General features: G+C 35.6%; 3 protein-coding genes and 1 pseudogene across 4 annotated transcripts; 2 read left to right on the top strand and 2 right to left on the bottom strand.

Annotated features, from left to right (window-relative positions):
- Positions 1-2,069: 2,069 nt before the first annotated feature.
- LOC148566123 (uncharacterized) lies at positions 2,070-3,010 on the bottom strand. Its single transcript, XM_088487390.1, has 2 exons — positions 2,690-3,010; positions 2,070-2,624 (listed from the first exon to the last, which is right to left on the bottom strand). Exons 1-2 carry the CDS (start codon positions 3,008-3,010, stop codon positions 2,070-2,072), a joined length of 876 nt encoding a protein of 291 aa, XP_088343516.1.
- A 12-nt stretch (positions 3,011-3,022) lies between these two features.
- Positions 3,023-3,790, bottom strand: LOC107641238 (uncharacterized). Its single transcript, XM_016344737.1, has one exon. The coding sequence runs from the start codon at positions 3,788-3,790 to the stop codon at positions 3,023-3,025; it is 768 nt and encodes a 255-aa protein (XP_016200223.1).
- A 2,198-nt stretch (positions 3,791-5,988) lies between these two features.
- On the top strand, positions 5,989-9,483 carry LOC107644328 (cytochrome P450 CYP736A12-like). Of its 2 annotated transcripts, none has more exons than XM_088488103.1 (3): positions 5,989-6,306; positions 7,284-7,655; positions 8,644-9,483. In XM_088488103.1, exons 1-3 carry the CDS (start codon positions 5,989-5,991, stop codon positions 9,481-9,483), a joined length of 1,530 nt encoding a protein of 509 aa, XP_088344229.1. The 2 variants fall into 2 exon arrangements, with proteins under 2 accessions (XP_088344229.1, XP_016203656.1); XM_016348170.3 differs by having other exon boundaries at positions 5,989-6,312.
- A 997-nt stretch (positions 9,484-10,480) lies between these two features.
- Positions 10,481-12,839, top strand: LOC148566122 (uncharacterized; annotated as a pseudogene).
- The last annotated feature ends 8,207 nt before the right edge of the window (positions 12,840-21,046 follow it).

The following is a 21,046-nucleotide window of genomic DNA, read 5'->3' as shown; positions in this document are numbered from 1 at the left end:
AATAGATAACGAAACTTTATACTGTACAAGATGTCTCTGGTACGGGTTGAGAGATGGATCGAGAACTTGCAGGTTGAGGCAGATGCCGGATCACTTGACTGGAGCAATGGGGGGAGGTACCTGCAAAGACACCCCGACGCTCAAGCCATAATGGATCTGAGAGGTATAAGGTGTGAGGAATGAATGAATACCTGGAGGGATCTGGGTCCTCTATTTATAGGTGATGGTGAATATCTTATCTTATCTTATTTGGCTAAGATAAGGGAGACGTTTGAATTATCTTATCTTACTTGATTAAGATAAGGGAGACATTTGAATTCGAAAGTTGGTTAGGAGCTCTAGTGGATCGGTTCCGGGCCTTCTGGAAGGGCGAAGCGGGTCGGACCCGGGTAACCGGGTTCGGGGACCGTTCCGGGTATAGGATCCGTGGGCCGGATCCGTAACAGTTGCCCCCGGAGCGAGAGAGTGAGGGTGCTCGGTCTCATCGCTGGAGGAACCTTTTCCTTACCGTTATGGTTTGGCAAGGAGATCTTTGTTTGGTTTTTCCGGTCGAGGTCGACGGTTTGGGGAGTTCCTGGTAGTTTCATTGCCAGGCGAGGAGCGCGTTGTTTGGGCGTTTCATCACATGCCGGGTTTGATGACCGTAACAGTTGCCCCCGGAGCATGAGAGTATGCTTTCTTGGTCTCAATGCTAAGTTGTTGGAGAGTCTGATCCTCTGTAGTTTGGGAGACTATGAGGGGCCTGAAAAAGGCGTGACGTCATTCTGCACCAATTGGTAGGATGATGTTGGTCAGTCTGGCTTTCTGCAAGTTGGAAGCCCGTCCTCATGCTTGTTTTGTGTGGCCTTTTTTTGGGCCGTTATTGTGAACTTATTTTAGACCTCTTAGTGGGCCGATTTCAAGAATTTTTTTTATTTAGCTTATTTGGATTTCCGTTTTGTTGGCTTTGCGGGTGATCGATTCATGAGTCACTATTTTTGTTATTTGGATATCCGTTTTGTTATTTGGATATCTGTTATGTTGGCCTCAGGGTGATCGATCCCCGGGCTGCCATTTTTTATTTGGATACCCGTTTTGTTATTTGGATATCCGTTTTGTTGGCCTAGGGGTGATCGATTCCCGAGTAGCCGTTTACTTATTTGGATATTCGTTCTGTTATTTGGATATCCGTTCTGTTGGCCTCGGGGTGATCGATCCTTGGGTAGCCGTTTACTTATTTGGATATCCGTTCTATTATTTGGATATCCGTTCTGTTGGCCTCGGGGTGATCGATCCCCAGGCCGCCATTTTTTGTTATTTGGATACCTGTTTTGTTATTTGGATATCTGTTTTGTTATTTGGATATCCGTTTTGTTGGCCTCGGGGTGATCGATCCCCAGGTAGCCGTTTACTTATTTGGATATCTGTTCTGTTATTTGGATATCCATTCTGTTGGCCTTGGGGTGATCGATCCCCAGGTCGCCATTTTTTGTTATTTGAATACCCGTTTTGTTATTTGGATATCTGTTTTGTTGGCCTCGGGGTGATCGATCCCTGGGTGTAGCCGCGTTTTGTTCGTGTCGTTGAACGGGGCAATGCTTTTGAAATAATGAATTTCATTTGTGGTTTGGGCCTTGTTAAAACCTCCCGATGTGGGTAGGAAAGAGTGCCCAGTAAGAAAATATACGATTGAATAACTTAAGCAATAAATGAAAGTAAAGAAGGCAAAATATAAAAGGTAAAGAGATAGTCTTAAACGACCTCGATCTTGTTGCTTTGGAAGGATGTTTCTACATATAGTAGCACCGTAAGTTGGTGGAATTTCAGGATCTTGGGAGCTTGGTCCCATCTAGTCTTTCGAGCCTGTAGGCTCCTTTTTCGATTACCATCTTGATTCGGTAGGGACCCTCCTAGTTGGGCGTGAGCTTCCCTTTTCTAGGAGTGGGTAGACCGATGTTGTTTTGTCGTAAGACAAGGTCTCCTGGTCTGAAGTCTCGTCGTACCATGTTGCCATTATACCTTAGGCTTATTCTCTATTTTAGGGCTAGCTCCCGTAGGTGTGCAATACTCCTGACCTTGTCTGCAAGGCCCTACTTTGCTTCTCTGTCGTTTCCTCCCATGGTTCTGCATGGACTTTGGTGTGCATCGAGGTCGGAAAGGAAGATGCCTGTCACGTCTCGGGATCTCTTGTGTAGGGCTAGGCTGGTGTTGTCGTATTCTACCGCGGTTTTCCGGTCTCCATGGATGGTTCCGACGGAGCCATCTTCTGCCGTGAACTTCATTAGAAGGTATTTGGTAAAGATGACGGCGGAGAGGTCGTTGATTATTTTTCTTCCGAGAATGACGTTATAAGCGGTGGAGTTCTTGAGGACCACGAACTCGGACAGGATTGTCTTCCTCTGGCTTCCCGTCCTTATGGTAAGGGGAAGAATGATGGAACCGTCTGGCTTGGGGAAGTTGTCTCCGAGTCCAGTTACTCCGTTGCGGTGTGTCTGGAGGTTGTCGTTGCGGAGTCCGAGCTTGTCGAAAGCTTCTCTGAAGAGGATGTTGGAATCTGCTCCCGTGTCCACCAGTATTCTTCTTACTAGCCCGGTTCCAATCTTTGCCGAGATGACGAAGGGGGCATCTTCTGCCGAGGTGCCATGCTGGCAATCCTCAGGGGAGATGTTATCGCTCTATTGGTGGTGGCGGTTGGGGTTTGGTCTCTAACTTCCAGGATCTTGAGATCCTTCTTCAGTGCTGATTTTGATTTTCTTGGGGTGTCTTTCCCTGTGATGATGTTCACGATAATGGTCGGATCTGTTTCAGGGCTTTCCCTAGAGGCTTGTCTTTGTGTCCTCGGGTTACGTCCTTCTTTTTCTGGTGATCTGTATTTTTCTGCGCGTCTTGGTTCCCTGATGATTTTGGCAAACTCGTGGAGTTTTCCGTCTCGTATGGCTTGCTCGAGGGCGTCTTTTAGGTCGAAACAATCTCGTGTCCTGTGTCCGCATCCTCGGTGGTAGTCGCAGTACAGGATCTTGTTGCCGCCCATTCTTTCCTTGAGTTATCGGGCCCTCAGGAGAATACCTCGATCGGCTATTTGGTGGTATATCTCGGTGATCGGGGCCGTCAGAGGTGTGTAGTTAGAGAATTTTTCGATTCTGGGGGGTTGGTTTACGTTTGCTGGTTTGGGATATTCTTTATAGTTTTCTCTTGGTGGGGGGTTATGTTGAGGTGCCGTGCTGCCGTGTCGTGTGCTGCCGTGCTGTCGTTTATTGGCGGCTACGACTTGGCTTACTTCCTCATCGTTTATGTATTCTTTTGCGACGCTCTGGATCTCGTGCATGGTCCACATCGGTCTGGTAGTGAGGTGTTTTCGGAAGTCTTCATTCATGAGCTCGTTAGTTAGGCAAAGGCTTGCGACTAAGTCTGTGAGTCCGTCGACCGTTAAACATTCATCGTTGAAGCGATCGAGGTATTTTCTCGTGGACTCATCTTGTCTCTGGGTGACTCCCAATAAGCTGATGGGGTGTTTAGCTTTGGTGATTCTGGTGGTGAATTGGGCCATGAACTTCCGTGAGATATCGTGGAAGCCAGTTATGGATCCGTTGGGGAGGGCGTTGAACCATTTAATCGCTGACTCGGCTAGGGTTACCGGGAAGGCCCTACCTCGGACCGCGTCAGCGGCCCCTTCCAGGTTCATCCTGGCCTTGAAGGCCGTTAGGTGCTCCTGGGGTTCCTTGGTAGCGTCGTACTTCATATCCGTAGGTTTGTCGAAGCCTTTAGGGAGTTTTTCTTTCAGGATTCTTTCAATGAAGGGAGTGGCTCCCATTATGACGTGGTCACTTCTTGTGCATTTGGCCTCTCGATGTCGTCGGTCGTCATCCGTGTCATGTTGATGAGCCAGGTTGTGTGAGACGCTGCGATCATACCTTTTTCCGTGTCGTCATTCAGGCATCCTGTCATGTCCGTGGTCACGGGAGATGCTACAATTGTATCTCTTGGCATGTCGCCGTTCTGGCGATCCGCCGTGCCTGGTTTCATGGCGAGATCTTGATCTGGAGGTTGCGTGAGTTCCGTTTTTGGCGTTGTGCTTTTCTTTGGGTGTAACTGGGCCTTTGAGGTCTTGCACCCTGAGGCAGAGCTCTTGGATTATCTGGACCGCCTTCTCTCCTAGGCCGTCGGGTGGCCGGGCTTCAGTGGGAGGACGGTTGTCCTCTTTTGGTTGTTGCTAGGTTGGGGTTGGTTGGCGATGTGCCGCGCTTATTATCCTCCCGTGGGTGGGAGGAGTGTTATCTTGGAGTTCGGGAGTTGGGGTGTTGGGTGGAGGATTGCTCCTCGAGGTTCTCCGTCATGCCTTCACGATTTGGCTGTCCCCCGCAACTGTGCAAGAACCTTGAGAACTTTCTTGATCTCTTGGCTCCTGAGAGGTCTGAGCTTGGCCATGGTGGTAGTGTTTAAGGAGGTCGTTCATGAGGAGCTTCCTTATGAATTTTCAGTAAGGTTCGAAGGGGAATCATGGCGACAGAGTTGTCATAGGTGAGGCGGCGGATGGCAGAGGTTTGGAACCTGGTGTTGAAGGAGGTGACCTCGTGGGTTTGGAGGAAGAGCTTGAAGAGTTCAAAAGAAGAAGTAACCACGGTGGGCATGGAGCCAAAATAGAGGGAGAAGATGGGGCCATGACGCTTGGAGAGACGGATGAGGGAGTGGTGAATGAGAGAGTCCAAGAGGTGGAGGTGTCCCACTAAAGGGAGACGAAGGTGTGTTATCGCTGCAAAGGTGATGCAAGTTAAGGAAACATTCTTCCTTTGGGATTTCACCGTTGGAGTAGGGCGAAGGTGTGTTATCCCTGCAAAGGTGATGCAAGTTAAGGAAACATTATTCCTTTGGGATTTCGCCGTTGGAGTAGGGCGAAGGTGTGTAATCACTGCAAAGGTAATGCAAGTTAAGGAAACATTATTCCTTTGGATTTCGCCGTTGGAGTAGGGCGAAGGTGTGTTATCACTGCAAAGGTGATGCAAGTTAAGGAAACATTATTCCTTTTTGCTCTCAATTACACGCAAGAAATCTGAGTTTGATGATTTCTCTTCTGGGTTATCCGCCATGCCGCCACAACGTTGCAAAGTCCCCACAGACGGCGCCAATGTACAAGATGTCTCTGGTACGGGTTGAGAGATGGATCGAGAACTTGCAGGTTGAGGCAGATGCCAGATCACTTGACTGGAGCAATGGGGGGAGGTACCTGCAAAGACACTCCGACGCTCAAGTCAGAATGGATCTGAGAGGTATAAGGTGTGAGGAATGAATGAATACCTGGAGGGACCTGGGTCCTCTATTTATAGGTGATGGTGAATATCTTATCTTATCTTATTTGGCTAAGATAAGGGAGACGTTTGAATTATCTTATCTTATCTTACTTGATTAAGATAAGGGAGACGTTTGAATTCGAAAGTTGGTTAGGAGCTCTAATGGATCGGTTCCGGGCCTTCTGGAAGGGCGAAGTGGGTCGGACCCGGGTAACCGAATTCGGGGACCGTTCTGGGTATAGGATCCGTGGGCCAGACCCGTAACATATACCAAACTAAACATTTTAAAAATATTTTTCAGGTGAAAAATAATCAACAATAGGACAAAACTCATATACATAAGAATCAGAAAAAAATGGTTGAGAATCATGATCTTATATATAATTATAATTTAAAGTAAGAAGGTCAAACAACATAAAATAGTCAAAATAATTATATTAGATATATATTAAAATTAATTATTAATATAAAATATTAAAATATAAATTATATATTAAAAATAAATTAAATTATATATATTTATATATAAATATATAATAATTAATTTTAATAATTGATTTCAATGTATACATTTTTATAATCCAAATAAGACATAGTTGGATACTTGGGTGCCTCTACGCACATTACTATATATCTATATCTACCTCTTTAGTCTTTAGCACCGCATTGCCAACCCGAACAATCGAAAAGAAAAAGGTTGCACAAAAAACTCAAGGATTCAGAAATGCTACCACAAGTATTAGCTATCCCTGCAGTAATTCTCCTTGTGTTATTCACATTCATCATTCTATCACCATTTGTGTTGAATCCAGCAAATGGGAGTACCAAAAAACTCCCACCAGGTCCAAAACCTTTACCAATTATTGGTAACCTTCACATCTTAGGAAAACTCCCACATCGCACCCTTGAGGCCCTTGCCACTAAATATGGACCCATAATGTCCCTAAAGTTAGGACAAGTCCCTGTGGTTGTGGTTTCTTCTCCAGAAGTTGCTGAGCTCGTTCTGAAAACTCATGACTTGGTTTTCGCAAACCGCCCTAAGGTTCAGGTTAGCGAAAGAAATAGAACTATAGAAGTATATTTATATGGGTGAATTTTAGTACGAGTATGTTATAGTGATTAGGTAATTATTTAAATATTGTTAACATTAAATTTTTTTAATATTTTAATAATATCTTTTTAAATAATATTTTAAAAAAATATTGTTTAATAATAAAAAATATTATTTTAATTTTAGTAATATTTTTTAAAATATTATAATTACTATAATATAATTATACTAGAATAATTCATATAAAAATAATATATATTATTATTGATCAAATTTTTAATTTTAATAAAAAATGAGTTGACTTTCTTTATTTAAATAATTTTTTATTTTAAATTATTTTAAAAAAAATTATGTTTTTGTGCATTATCTCTTAATTTAACTGAAATAGATTTTACAAAATATTTATGTCTCTGAAATTGAATTTTCTTTATAGCACCGCATCCAAAATTAAACTCTGCGCAAAATTATGAGATTAATATGTTAGGTTTTTTTTTAATTCAATATTAACTAATTTTTTAAAATTATTTTATTTATTTAAATTTTAAATTTTTTATTTTAAATTCTAAATGATAAACCAAAACATTAAAATTGGTTATAATTGTTGGTTAACTAAAAATTAATTTTTTTATATTTTCTCTCCACAAAATCATAGATTTCTTTTATAATAATTTAAAATAAAAATTATTTAAATATAAAAAGGCGGATCTCATACCGAACTAACTAAAATACATGGATTAATCTTTGGTGGATACTACCATGAAGATTTTATTATTGTCTTCATATGAAGATGTTTCTTTTTTATCATTAGATGATGAAATGTATGGTTTGATTTTGATGTGTTACAAAAATGTTATTTTTTTTAAAGTGTGACTAAACAAACAAAGTACACTTTTAACACAAGAATCTTCATAAAAAGATGTTTTTAGCATCTTCATTATTTGAGTAGTTGCCTTAATCTTTATTGGCAGGTAGTAGAAACTCTTTCTTATGGCCGAAAGGGGTTGGTATTTACGGAGTACGGTGGTTATTGGCGCAACGTGAGGAAGTTGTGCACCTTGCAACTTCTAAGTGCATCAAAGGTTGAGATGTTTGGTCCTTTGAGAAAGAAGGAGTTGGGAGTGTTGGTGAATACACTTAAGAAGGCTTCGGATTCATGTGAGGTTGTGGATCTTAGTCAGATGATTGGGGAGTTTGCTGAAAATATCACTTTTAACATGATATTGGGTCGTAGCAAGGATAATCGGTTTGACCTCAAGGGCCTCATTCATGAGATTATGTTCTTGGTTGGTGCCTTCAATCTTGCAGATTATGTGCCTATCTTAGGTTCATTTGATCTTCAGGTATGTCCCTGTTACCTCTTAATTAACTAAAAGAGTAGTGGTATGAACCATCAGAATTTATGGATGGTCCTCTAGCAATTTTTTTAATAAAATAATTATGAAATATAAATAAAATAATTTTAAGCTACTTTAATATGATTTTTTATTATTCACAAATATTTATATTGTTAAAATACCAATCTGTCATTTCTTTTTTTTTTTAATCTTTTATATTTGAACCAACACTAGTTAACTTTTTTACACTAAAGATATTAATTTTCTAATATTTTTCAATAAAATTTATTTGAAATATTAGAAATAAATTGAAACAAATTAATCATGACAAGTATTATTGAAATTTTTCGAAAAAATTTAACTACTAATTCAGTACCTAAAAGATTTAATCGCAGTTAAAAAGATCCTTAAAATATATTATTGATAAAACAACTTCTTAATTATTTGAAAATGCGACAATCATAACAAAAAAATATTATACTTTTTATAAGTGACAAAATAAACTCATATTTAACAAACGATTTATCCATTTGATCCGAATTATTGTGATTTGAATAAATATTTAGAAAGTGCAAAAAAAAATTAAAAGCAAAATTTGATTTTTTAAATTTTTTTCTTTTTAAAAAAAATGTGGTCATTCGCACTAAAAAAAATTAAAAAAATTCATTGGATATAAAATTATCAAATTTTAAGGATAAAAAATCTCGTTTTCTAATAATGATTACAAAAATTTGCATCAAAATTTGATCTTTAAAATCTATTTTTATAATATATATTTAATATCTATTTTTTTTGTTTTGTTTTTAAATCTTTCGAAAACTTATTTATTGTTAATATTTTTTGTGAATTTATTTGGTCAATAAAATAAATTTTCGAGTACCATTTTAATAATTTACTCTTTTGGAGGCAAATTATACTTTACCTGCAAAATATTTACGTAACAAAAGTGAATGACGTGCATACTTTGTATGATTGTGAAAAAATGGTAAACCAGGGACTAAAAAGAAGAACAAAGAAAGCAAGCAAGGCCATTGATGAAGCATTAGAGCACATCATCAATGATCACGATCACCCATCATCAGCTGAATCTCCACAACATAACAAGGATTTTATAGACATATTACTCAGCTACATGAATCAACCAATGGACCCACATGATCATGAACAAAGACATGTAGTTGGGAGAACCAATATAAAGGCTATCGTATTAGACTTAATTGCTGGAGCATACGACACTTCTTCAACCGCAATTGAATGGACTATGTCAGAGCTCTTTAAAAATCCAAGAACAATGAAGAAACTTCAAAATGAGATTGAAGGCCTTGTGGGAATGAATAGACGAGTGGAAGAAAATGACTTAAAAAAATTGCCTTACCTTGACATGGTTGTGAAGGAGATATTACGATTATACCCTGTTGGGCCATTTCTTGTGCCGCACGAGTCTACAGAAGATGTTACCATAAATGGTTATTTTATAGAGAAAAATACACGGATCATGGTGAATGCATGGGCAATAGGGAGAGATCCAAGAGTTTGGTCAGAAAATAGTGACATGTTTTTTCCAGAAAGATTTGAGAACAACGATGTAGATGTTAAGGGGCATGATTTTAGACTCATACCATTTGGGTCAGGTCGTAGAGGGTGTCCTGGGATGAATATGGGTTTAACTACCACTAAGATTACTATAGCACAATTAGTGCATTGTTTTAGTTGGGAACTTCCATTGGGTATGACTCCAGAGAATTTAGATATGACTGAGAAATTTAGACTCTCTATACCAAGAAGTAAGCACTTACTATGTAGGCCAACTTATCGCCTACTTAGTGACGCTTAAATAGGATTAAAGGGTTTCAACTACAATTAAATTGGCAAATTATTTGTGTTTATTTCAATTTTTTCTTCTATTTGTTGTTTCATAATATGGATTGCTATAATAAAATAACGCTGAGGCTTTATTGTTGTCGAAGAAAATTCTAGCTCTAAGAATTAATATTTGTGTTACTACTCATCCTGATTAGTTACTTTTGCTTATGCAGTATATTAGTGTTTATTTGATATTACAGGAAATTATATTGACTCTTATCTAGGTTCTCTGTTTTCTATTGTATTGAGTTATACAACATGAATATGTGCTTTACAAAGCTAGATTGGTTGAATAACAAAATATGAATGAGAAATATTAGGTGATTAATATTTTTTATTAATATTATCTCATATTTTGGGTTAATATTTTATTTTTATACTATTAGAATTTAGTGTAACTTGAGTGATTTTGGCAGTTAAATTTATTGCACATTTCTAAATAGAAATTAGGAATGCAAGGTGGTATAGTTAGTTAGAAATTATGGTTAGGTGGTTAAGTTAGTGACTCTCATTTTATTACATACAGTTTGTATATAAACATCTTGTGAAACTAATAATGTACTTACCAATTTAGCAGTTTTCACATTTATATCTCTCTAAGTTCAACCCTTATTTCTCTCACTCTTTTTTATCACATTCTCTCTCATCTTGCTTTACTATGGATGAAGCTTGATGTCTCATCTCAAATTTTTACACCCTCTACTCTTGGACTTGCACGATAGAACTTGATCAGAGCATGATCCTCTCTCTAGTACGTTTTCACATGGTGTGGTGAGCGTAGAAAAAATGTCACTGTTCCGATCAACGAAACTAAGAGTAGAAGATCTAAATCTGGTAACAAAGCAGATTCAATAACTCACCAATTATATTCTTGAATTCCATTTTTTTCCCTCATTGTGAAACTGTCTCTATTTTCTATCATCTTGAAAGATCCCTTTCTCGATTTCATTAATCCCTAATAAATTGCAATGGACACTACTCAACCGTTGAATCTCTTGAATCTCAATGTGATGGATGCTCAATCAATTGCGAATTTCTTGAAACAAATGTCATCAATTCAAGCTCAGATGGCAAAAAACTCAGTCAATCCGTCGCAAGATCCAACGAGCCCTTATTTTCTTCATTCGAGCGAAAGTCCTGGTAATCCTCTCATTCCAGTTATTTTGACTGCGAGCAATTATAGTGCTTGGAGCAGAGCTATGTTGTTGGCCTTGGAATCAAAGAACAAACTCAAGTTTATTGACGGATCAATCATAAGGCCAAACGAAGATGCTGCACTTTTCGAAGCCTAGGAAAAATGCAAAACTTACTTAGTGTCTTAGATAACACTCTCATTAAGTCCTAAAATTTCAGGAAGCATGATATGGAACAATAACGCTTCAGACATTTGGAAGGAACTGAGGAATAGATACTATCATAGTGACAAGTTTCGGGTGGCAAAATTGCAGGAAGAATTGTTTCGATTGAAACCAGGTGATGCTACTATTACAGCTTATTACACAAAGCTAAAGTCTATTTGGAAATATTGAACAACTTCAGACCCATTCCTAATTTCACAAATTGTACTTCTGTGTGCTCATGTGGACTGAACATAATCAGAGAGCATAGGCAAGAGGATTACACCACAAGGTTCCTATGAGGTCTGAATAACCAATATGCTAATGTCAGATTACAACTAATGCTGATGAATCCCACACCTGAGATTGATACTGCCTTCTCCATGTTAACACAACAAGAACAACAATTCAATGAATGTAATGAATCCAAGGTTTTCTTTAATAGAATCATGCAGTCAAACGATGAGAGAAATAAAGGGAGAGGCAGAAGGAGAGGTAGATACCAGGCTACTGGAAGAGGATGAGGAAGCAGATTGCAATGCACATTATGTGATAAGCCTGGCCACGCCATCGAGATATGCTATAAAAATAATAGTTTTCCACTTCATTTGGGGCAAAGGCAAATCAACAGCATCAATTACATTGCTGTTGAGAAGAAAATTGATGATCTCAACTAAAGTAACCTAAGCCACAACCAAAAAGAAGTTGGTGATTCCACAACCTCATGGATGGTCTTCTTAGGTCATCCTCTGCCTTTCACCCCTTGTCCATCTTCCATCTCATCCACACTCCTAACTAGGTGCTTTGTCGATCTTCTTCTCACATGTCCAAACTACCTGAGACGTGATTCTACAATTTTTTCCACAATATGTGCTACTCTAACTCTCTCTCTCTCTTATATCTTCATTCTTTATTCTATCCAATCGCGTATGACCAACCATCCATCTCAATATCTTCATCTCTGCCGCACTTAACTTATGTTCGTGCTCCCCTTTGGCCGCCCAACACTCTGTACTATAAAGCATAGCCGGTCTGATAGCAGTGCGATAGAATTTACCTTTAAGTTTTAAAGACACTTTTTTGCCATATATAAAACCAGACACACTCCGCTATTTAGACCAATCTGCTTGGATCCTATGATTTACATCCTATTCAATCTCTCCATTATCCTTAATGATGCACCCAAGATACTTAAAACTTTTAACTTTTTGTAGGATGTTTTCTCCAATCTTCACCTCTGTATTAGGGTTTTTCCTTCAGCGGTCGAACTTACATTCCATATATTCTATCTTGCTAAGACTTATGCGCAGACCATATACTTGTATAACTTCTCTCCATAAATCCAACTTCTTATTTAGGTCTTCCCTTGACTCTCCCATAGGGACGATATTATCGGCAAAAAGCATGCATCATGGCACAGGCTCTTGGATATGCTATGTATGGACTTAAGGATGATCCCTGGTGTAATCCTATACCAATAGAAAATTTCTCTGTCATACCACCTTGAGTCTTCACACTAGTTGTAGCTCCATCATACATATCTTTAATTGTACAAATATATGTGATCCTTACTCTCTTCCTTTCTAAGACCTTCCATAAGACCTCCCTTGGAACCTATCGTACGCTTTTTTTCAAATCAATAAACACCATATGTAGATCCCTTTTATTACCACGATACCTCTCCATCATTCTTCTTAACAGGTATGTAGCTTTAATAGTGGATCTGCCTAGCATAAAACCAAATTAGTTCTCTGTTACTTGTGTCTCTTATCTCAGCCTCCGTTCTATCACCATTTTCCATAACTTCATGGTATGGCTCGAGAGCTTGATTCTTCTATAGTTTCTGCAACTCTGTATATCCTCCTTATTCTTGTAGATAGGTACCAAGGTGTACTTTTTCCACTCATCTGACATCTTCTTTGACCTTAAAATCTCATTATTATTGGTTGTCGAAGGCCTAACAAAACCCTCTCCCTTTATCGGGGCTTGAGACTGGCTACGTACTACATGTGTAGCATACGCGGAGTTAAATTAGATTTCGTCACCATTTAAACAAAATTGAAACAAATTGTACACTAATTGAAACAAATTCCGCACTAACATAATCAAAAGATCCATTAACATATTGCAACAAAATTCTGCACTAACATAAACTCAATGCAAATTGAAACAAAATTCCAAACTAATTGAAACTAATATGCACTAATTTAACTTATTGGGCAAATAAGTTTATGCACTAACATAAGCAAAGGATCCACTAACATAAATCAAATTCTGCATCAAGTATGCACTAAAAGAGCTCAAAATTCTTCACTAATATAAACAAAGTTTTGCATTTGCATAAACTAAATTCTGCATTGAAATTCTGTACTAACATAAACTCAACACAAAATTGAAATAAATTCCAAAACTGTTGATCAAACACATTCTAATTCTAACAATGCAATATAGCTCTAACAAATCCAGCTTTCTGACTATGTCCCAGTGACATAAAGGTTTTCTCCAACTAAGGATTTGTGGAGAACTTGAGTGCATAAGAAATAACTTTATCATTTGTGAAGCCAAGCTCGCTAAACATGTCACCAATTTTTTTTCATGAGTGTTTATCATAGCTTGAGCAAAATCATCCAAACACTTTCCCTGTTGATCAAACACGTATTTTAGGGTGTTAGTTAGCGCCTTTATCATGTTGGTGTCCTTTGCCGCGTTAGATGAGTATGGCTTCTTTCATTATTTTCTCTCAGAAAATAAAGCAACAGAATTAGATTGTTAGGGCAGAGATTCAATAAAAATCATTATTTGAGTTAAATATATCAAAATTTTCGTCATCTATTTCTTCATCTCCATCTTTTTGCACTTCTTCAGCGTCATTGCCGCATACAGCAGCAACCCCACTTGCTCTTTCTTTACAAAATATTTTCTCTAAACACTGATAAAAGGGAAAAGACTTTCTTGGAATATACAACTTTTGTCCTTGTTTCTAGAAAAAAAATTATAATATTATCAAATACCTACTTATTGTTTCTCGTGACTAATAAAATCTAACTTGAAGTGTGCGATTCTTTTTATGATGAGCTAGTATTATTAAAATGTAATCACTTGCTTAGGTATACTTACACGACATTCATCGCTTAATCCATCCTAAACTTTAAGTAACTCCCACAATCTTTCTAATGCATCTATACTCATCCTTAATTGTCAAATATAGTTTCTATCGCCCCCTTCCTATTATGCAGTTTAACACATTCTGTCTTAAGAGAATAGTATTAATTTCTCTATTTCTAATCAACAAACGTTATCCTCTCTTATTTCTCAAATACAAACATACAAACATCAAAACTAATATGGTAACTGATACGGCCGTTACAAATTCGATGTCATAACTCGGCATTATATACAATAACTCAGCACTTTACGTTATAACTCGGTGTTATACGTTACAATCAGACTCAACGGACTACATCCTGGAATAAAAATGTTCGACCAGGCATTATCACTCATTAAAACCTAATAACTGCTCTTTAATTCAGATGATCAACAGAAACGTAACTGATCTATTTCACCTCACCTATTAAGGTATGGCATTTTATCCTCAAAGGATACACTGAATTTACAGTACTAACTTAAGCATCGGAGTGCCTTTTGCAGGTGCACTCCCCCTTTGTTCACACTCTCCGTGACGTGATATCTCTTTGGACGAAGAGCTCGGATCTTTCAAGTCTATAGCTCGGCATTGAAGGAAACAACTCGGCGTCGAATCTCAGAAACCGAGTTACGTCCAGGTTACGTACACAAGAACAATTGGCATCCACCGTGGGGCCTCGACATAAACACCCTTCTTTTTATAAGCCCCATTTCCTTCTAATGGCTTCAAACTTACCTGCACCTTTGTAAACAAAGGTCATATTTTAAATCATTAAGGCCCGAAAAAGGCAGATCTATATCTATTATCTCTATTATCTCTATTTGCCGATCTATATCTGTTATATCTATTTTCCGATCCATATCTATCATCTCTATTTATATCTGTTATCTCTATTTTCCGATCCATATCTATCATCTCTATTTGCCGATTTATATCTGTTATCTCTATTTGCCAATTTATATCTGCTATCTTTATTTGCCGATCTATATCTGTTAACTCTATTTTCAGATTTATATCTGTTATCCCTATTTTTCAGATTTATATCTGTTATCCCTATTTGCCGATCTATATTTGTTAACTATATTTTTCGATTTATATCTTTTATCCCTATTTGCCGATCTGTATCTGTTATCTCTATTTGCCAATTTATATCTGCTATATCTATTTTTCAATTTATATCTGTTATATCTATTGGCCGATCAATATCTGTCATCTCTATTTCCCAATTTATATCTGTTATCTCTATTTTTCAATCTATATCTGTTATATCTATTGGCCGATCAATATCTGGCATCTCTATTTTCCGATTTATATCTATTATCTCTATTTTCCAATCTATATTTGTTATATCTATTTTTCGATCTATATCTATCATCTCTATTTGCCGATTTATATCTGTTATCTCTATTTGTCGATTTATATCTGTTATCTATATTTGCCAATTTATATCTGTTATCTCTATTTGCCGATCTATATCTATTATTTCTACTTTTTGCTTTGTATTTGTTATCTCTATTCTCCAATGTATATCTGTTATATCTATTTTCCAATCTATATCTGTTATATCTATTTTCCGATCCATATCTATCAACTCTATTTTTCGATTTATATCTGTTATCCCTATTTGTTGATCTATATCTATCATCTCTATTTGCCGATTTATATTTGTTATCTCTATTTGTCAATTTATATCTGTTATCCCTATTTGCCGGTTTATATCTGTTATCTCTATTCTGTTAACTCTATTTTTCGATTTATATCTGTTATCCCTATTGCCGATCTATATCTGTTATCTCTGTTTGCCAATTTATATCTGTTATATCTCTTTTCTGATCCATATCTATCCTCTCTATTTGCCGATTTATATTTGTTATCTCTATTTGCCAATTTATATCTGTTATCCCTATTTGTCGATCTATATCTATTAACTCTATTTTCCGATTTATATATGTTATTCCTATTTGCCGATCTATATCTGTTATCTCTATTTGCCAATTTATATCTGTTATCTCTATTTGCTAATTTATATCTGTTATATCTATTGGCCGATCTATATCTGTTATCTCTATTTTTCAATTTATATCTATTATATCTATTTGCCGATCTATATCTGTTATCTCTATTTTTTTTTTATTTATATCTGTTATCTCTATTGCCGATCTATCTCTGTTATCTCTATTTTTCAATTTATATCTGTTACCTCTATTTGCCGATCTATATCTGTTATCTCTATTTTTTCGATCTATATATGTTATCTCTATTTTTCAATTTATATCTGTTATCCCTATTTGCCGATCTATATCTATTATCTCTATTTTCTGATTTACATATGTTATCTCTATTTTCCAATCTATATCTGTTATATCTATTTTTCTATTTATATCTATTATCTCTATTTGCTGATCTATATCTATTTTTCTATTTTCAAATCTATATCTATTATCTGTTTTCAGATTTATATCAATCATTATCCGAGCTATATCAATCATTTCTATATCAATCATTATCAGTCATTATCAAATCTATATCAACTATCATCAGATCTATATCAACTATCTTCCGAACTATGACTATCAACAATCTTCAATTAATCACATATCATACAAGCACAAACACTTATCCATTCGCGATAATTCTTCAATTCAAAGTCGCATCCTTTACACATGCGCAATCAAACTCAATCTTCAATCAATTATCCATTCGCGATAATTCTTCAAAGTTGCATCATTTACACAAGCGCAATCAAACTCAATCTTCAATCAATTATCCATTTGCGATAATTCTTCAATTCAAAGTTCATGCGCAATGAAACTCAATTTTCAATCAAGTCACCAAAAAAAGGTGAACTAACGCAACATTCTCACCCAACCAATTCATTCTTATCGCCATTCGCGATAATTTTTCAATTCAAAGTCGCATCGTTTACACATGCACAATCAAACTTAATCTTCAATCAAATCACCAAACAAAGGTGAACTAACGCAATATTCTCGCCCAACCAATTAACCATTCAGTTCCATGAAAAACCCTAACCATTGCATCTATTAAATCAAGGGTTCAAAATTACATTGAAAAAAAAGACCAAAGGCACAATCAATGACAAATACTACTACACTTTCCAATACACGTTAACTTCAAATAACGTCTGAAATTCAAAAGATTTTGTTCCTTGTTTTAATAAAGCATCTTGAACTGGAGGCTCCAAGGCTAATCCAATGGCCGAGTTATGTACTCACTCAATGGCCGACTTATGATTCATTAAAAGCTCAACCTGCTTCATTAAAACATATTCCCAGGCTAAGCTTAGGGATATGATACAGCCGTTACAAATCCGATGTCATAACTCGGCATTATATACAATAACTTGGCACTTTACGTTATAACTCGGCGTTATACGTTACAATCAGACTCAACGGACTACATCCTGGAATAAAAATGTCCTACCAGGCATTATCACTCATTAAAACCTAATAACTGCTCTTCAATTCAGATGATCATCAGAAACGTAACTGACCTATTTCACCTCACCTATAAAGGTATGGTATTTTATCCTCAAAGGGTACACAGAATTCTCAGTACTAACTTAAGTATCGGAGTGCCTTTTGCAGGTACACTCCCCATTTGTTCATACTCTCCGTGACGTGATATCCCTCTGGACGAAGAGCTCATCCCAACTTATAGCTCGGCGTTGAAGGCTAAAGCTCAGTTTGAATCATAAAATAAAAAAATTGTCTAAATTACTCAGAGCGATCCACTAGTTCCATTCTTCCTTAATCAACAAATAAAAAACTCATAAATTATTAAATTAACACATATTAAAAATAATAAACAATAATAAGAACAGCAACCATAAGAACAACATAACCCACTAATTATTTTATTTTTTAGTTCAAACTAATAACAAGAGAAAAATTCAATACAATATTTTTTATTCATTCTTTCATTATGAACAAAATACATCAATATATTAAAATCCAAAACAATTTTTTCATTCATTCATTCACAGTATCATTGCAAAAATTTAAGATTCTGTCAAAAGAAAAAAATGTAGCTCATCTTCATATATAATTTTTAGATTAACAAATCATAAAAAATAGAAAAAAAAAAGATAAGGATAAAGAGAAACAAAATTCTTTTAAATAGAAAAATAAAAACAAAAATAAAAAAATAAGAAGAGAAGAGGCAGAGTAATACCTAATTATATGACTAAGAAAGAGAAGAACAAGAGGCTTCTAAAAATTGTAACAAAAAGAATCAATAATTGGCGGCTGAAATCCTGTTATTAGATTAACTGCACACAAAAAAACTAATGATGAAAAAAAAGAAAAAGAGAAGAAGATACAGAATAAAAATGAAGAAAAAAAAAGAAAAGAAGATATAGAATTAGAAAAGAGAAGATATAGAATCAGAAGAGAAAAAAAACTGAGAAGAAGACAGAGATAGAGAGTAAGAAAAGACATTACCTGAGAAAGAAGAGAAAGAAGAAGAAGTGAACAAAGCAGAATATAGAATATAGAGACAGAAACAGAGAGAGAGAAAGAGAGAGAGAGAGAGAGCAAGAAAAAGAAAGTAGTTGGGAAAAAAGAAGAAGAAGATAGAGATAGAGACAAAGCATAGAGAAGAGAGTACCTCTTTGAGAATAGTATTGCAGAAAAAAGTTTAAATTAGGATTTTTTTAGTAAGAGAATAAAAAAAGGTAATAGTGGAATAATAAAAATATCTATAGGTAAAAAGGAAAAAAAATTATTAAAAAATTCGTGTTTATTTTGCTAAATTTCATGATCATCACTGTCTTTTGTTTAAAAGTGGACACAAAAGTGAAGAAAAATTTCCTAAAGACACTATGTCGGTGTTTATATCTCTCTGTTTAAATACTTTTTAGATATTTACTGTTCATATCTCTATGTCCTATCCACAAAACAACGCAACATTAAAAATTTCAAATAAATTTAACGGAGTCAACTTTAATTTTAACGATTAGTTATTTTTATCAAATGATATTCATCTTTTATGGTACATCATTAGTTTAAATTTTTTATGATTATTTTTGTTCGCAAGCAAATTTTATAGGATCCAAAATGACTATTTACTCTAAATAAATATACATAAATAAATTATAGTTAAATTTGAGTGTATATAAAATATCTTTATATTTTTATATAGAAATTATTTTACTTTATATTTTTGCAATTTTAACAGAAAATTAGGTATGCCGAGCAAGAATATTTTTTTTTCTTGATGGGAATTAGTCCTATATGATTTTTTCTCCGCTCTGATTTGTATTAGATATTTAGAATCTTTTTTTTTGTATTAGAAAATTGGGATAGTTAGTGCCCAATAGTTTTTTTTTTTTTTGGGCTTTTGTTTCGTTGGATTACCAAAAGATAAAAGAAGTTTAGAATCTTGAAATATATATAAAAAAAAATAGAATCTTGCAAATAGGTAATATTCACAAAGATGCCAGTGACGAAGCATAATGAATTTTTATTTTAATAAATAAAATAAGTATAATAATTACTGAAATAAATAATTTTAAAATTTATTATCGAAGTCTGTTATCTACTCTTATCTCGTTTACACTGTGAGCGAAATAATTTTACACGTATCTCGTGATACGTGTATATCTCGCTTACATTGTAAACGAGATATGTGAAGGTTTATCTTGTAACTACCCTACCCCACGAGGCCTGTGATTTCTCATATGCTATATATATATAGCATAGATAACGAATTAAAATTAAATAAACACGTAGCGCTAAAATTTTTTTTTTAGTGCTTCCGAGTGACGAATCCTGGTAATTAGATAATTACCGCTACAGTTAATTTATTTCTTTTAAAATTAACTACCTCTTACTAATTTATAAGTAATGAATTAGTAGAAAAATTATCCTAAATGCGTTACCAACTATTAACCCGATTTTTTCTTCCTCTCTTTCAAAGTCACAGTTTTCTTTTCCTTCCCCCGATTCAACTGAACCAAGCTTCCTTTAATTAAGCCCAACCCTGATTGCCTTCCCTCTCAGCACCATTTGAAATTCTGATTACACCTCCTCAAGACTTGCGTTGATGCTGTGTTGAAACGAAAAGAAGACACGAAGTCTCTGCACCACCTCACCCGACTTCCTTTTCTTCCACCTAATGAATCTAATGCTCTTCATTCTCTTCAAATAGAAGACACACACAAAACAAAGGTAAAGAACAGAGAAGAGAGCAAAACGAAGCTAGAAAGGAAGGAAGAGCAATCCACAGCAAGAAGATAGGCGCCCCACCTCTCATCACTCTGAATCTTCGAAGCATCCTTGCTGGGTGAGAACCAGCAACTTTCCTTTTTCCTCTTCTTCTTCTTCCCCTTATTCCACCAATGCCGTTCTAATTTCAATTATTGCTACAACAGTAGTAACCATAAACAAGAACTCTTCTCTTGCTCAAGCTGAGGTCGACTGTTTGTCCTTGAAGGAGAGGTCGAAGGTCAAATTCTGTGTGGCTAGGGTTTTGATTAAGGGAAGAAGCAGAAATAGAATTTTTAACTTCAAAAAAAGGTAAGGGTTAAGAATGTAAATTAGTTATAGGTAATTGTTAGATGTAATCTTGATTGATGATGACAAATTAACTTGATTGATGCTGCTGAAAATTCTGTTAAGTGGCTGAATTATTATTGCTGAATGTAGTGCATATTTTTAATGTTGTGAAAATGTGATCATGTTATGTGAATCGTATAAATTTTTTATATTTATAGATCTGATGCTCCTGGAAAAAATTAGGACATAATTCTTGTAGAAATGGAAATAAATAATGAGAATTTTTTATTGGTATGAGTTAGGAACTTAGGGGGTCGAATTTGGTTAGTGAAAATCAAGAAACTTTGCTGCAGAAATTTTTAAACATATTGAACAGCAACTTAAAATAAAAATGGGAGCAATCTAGATATGATTTTTGAATCAATCTATTTTTCTATCAAATTTTAAGAAGTCAAGATTACTCCATAAAAATTTCAAGAAATTTGGCCAAGTGGTTTGGAAGATATGAAATTTTGAAGTTTAGTGGTTGCTGCA

This window comes from Arachis ipaensis, chromosome B5 (genome assembly GCF_059453495.1).
Source record: "Arachis ipaensis isolate K30076 ecotype BB chromosome B5, ASM5945349v1, whole genome shotgun sequence".
Classification (NCBI taxonomy): domain Eukaryota; kingdom Viridiplantae; phylum Streptophyta; class Magnoliopsida; order Fabales; family Fabaceae; genus Arachis; species Arachis ipaensis.
Note: the sequence above shows the minus strand (reverse complement) of the source record. Positions and strands in the feature narration are given on the sequence as shown.

Coding starts and splice junctions, on each gene's coding strand:
- LOC148566123 (XM_088487390.1), bottom strand. CDS start 3,010: ATGGGCGGCAACAAGATCCTGTACTGCGACTACCACCGAGGATGCGGA. Junction 2,625..2,689: donor AGGATCTCAAGATCCTGGAA/GTTAGAGACCAA, acceptor GAGGATTGCCAG/CATGGCACCTCGGCAGAAGA.
- LOC107641238 (XM_016344737.1), bottom strand. CDS start 3,790: ATGGGAGCCACTCCCTTCATTGAAAGAATCCTGAAAGAAAAACTCCCT.
- LOC107644328 (XM_016348170.3), top strand. CDS start 5,989: ATGCTACCACAAGTATTAGCTATCCCTGCAGTAATTCTCCTTGTGTTA. Junction 6,313..7,283: donor CAAACCGCCCTAAGGTTCAG/GTTAGCGAAAGA, acceptor CTTTATTGGCAG/GTAGTAGAAACTCTTTCTTA. Junction 7,656..8,643: donor TAGGTTCATTTGATCTTCAG/GTATGTCCCTGT, acceptor ATGGTAAACCAG/GGACTAAAAAGAAGAACAAA.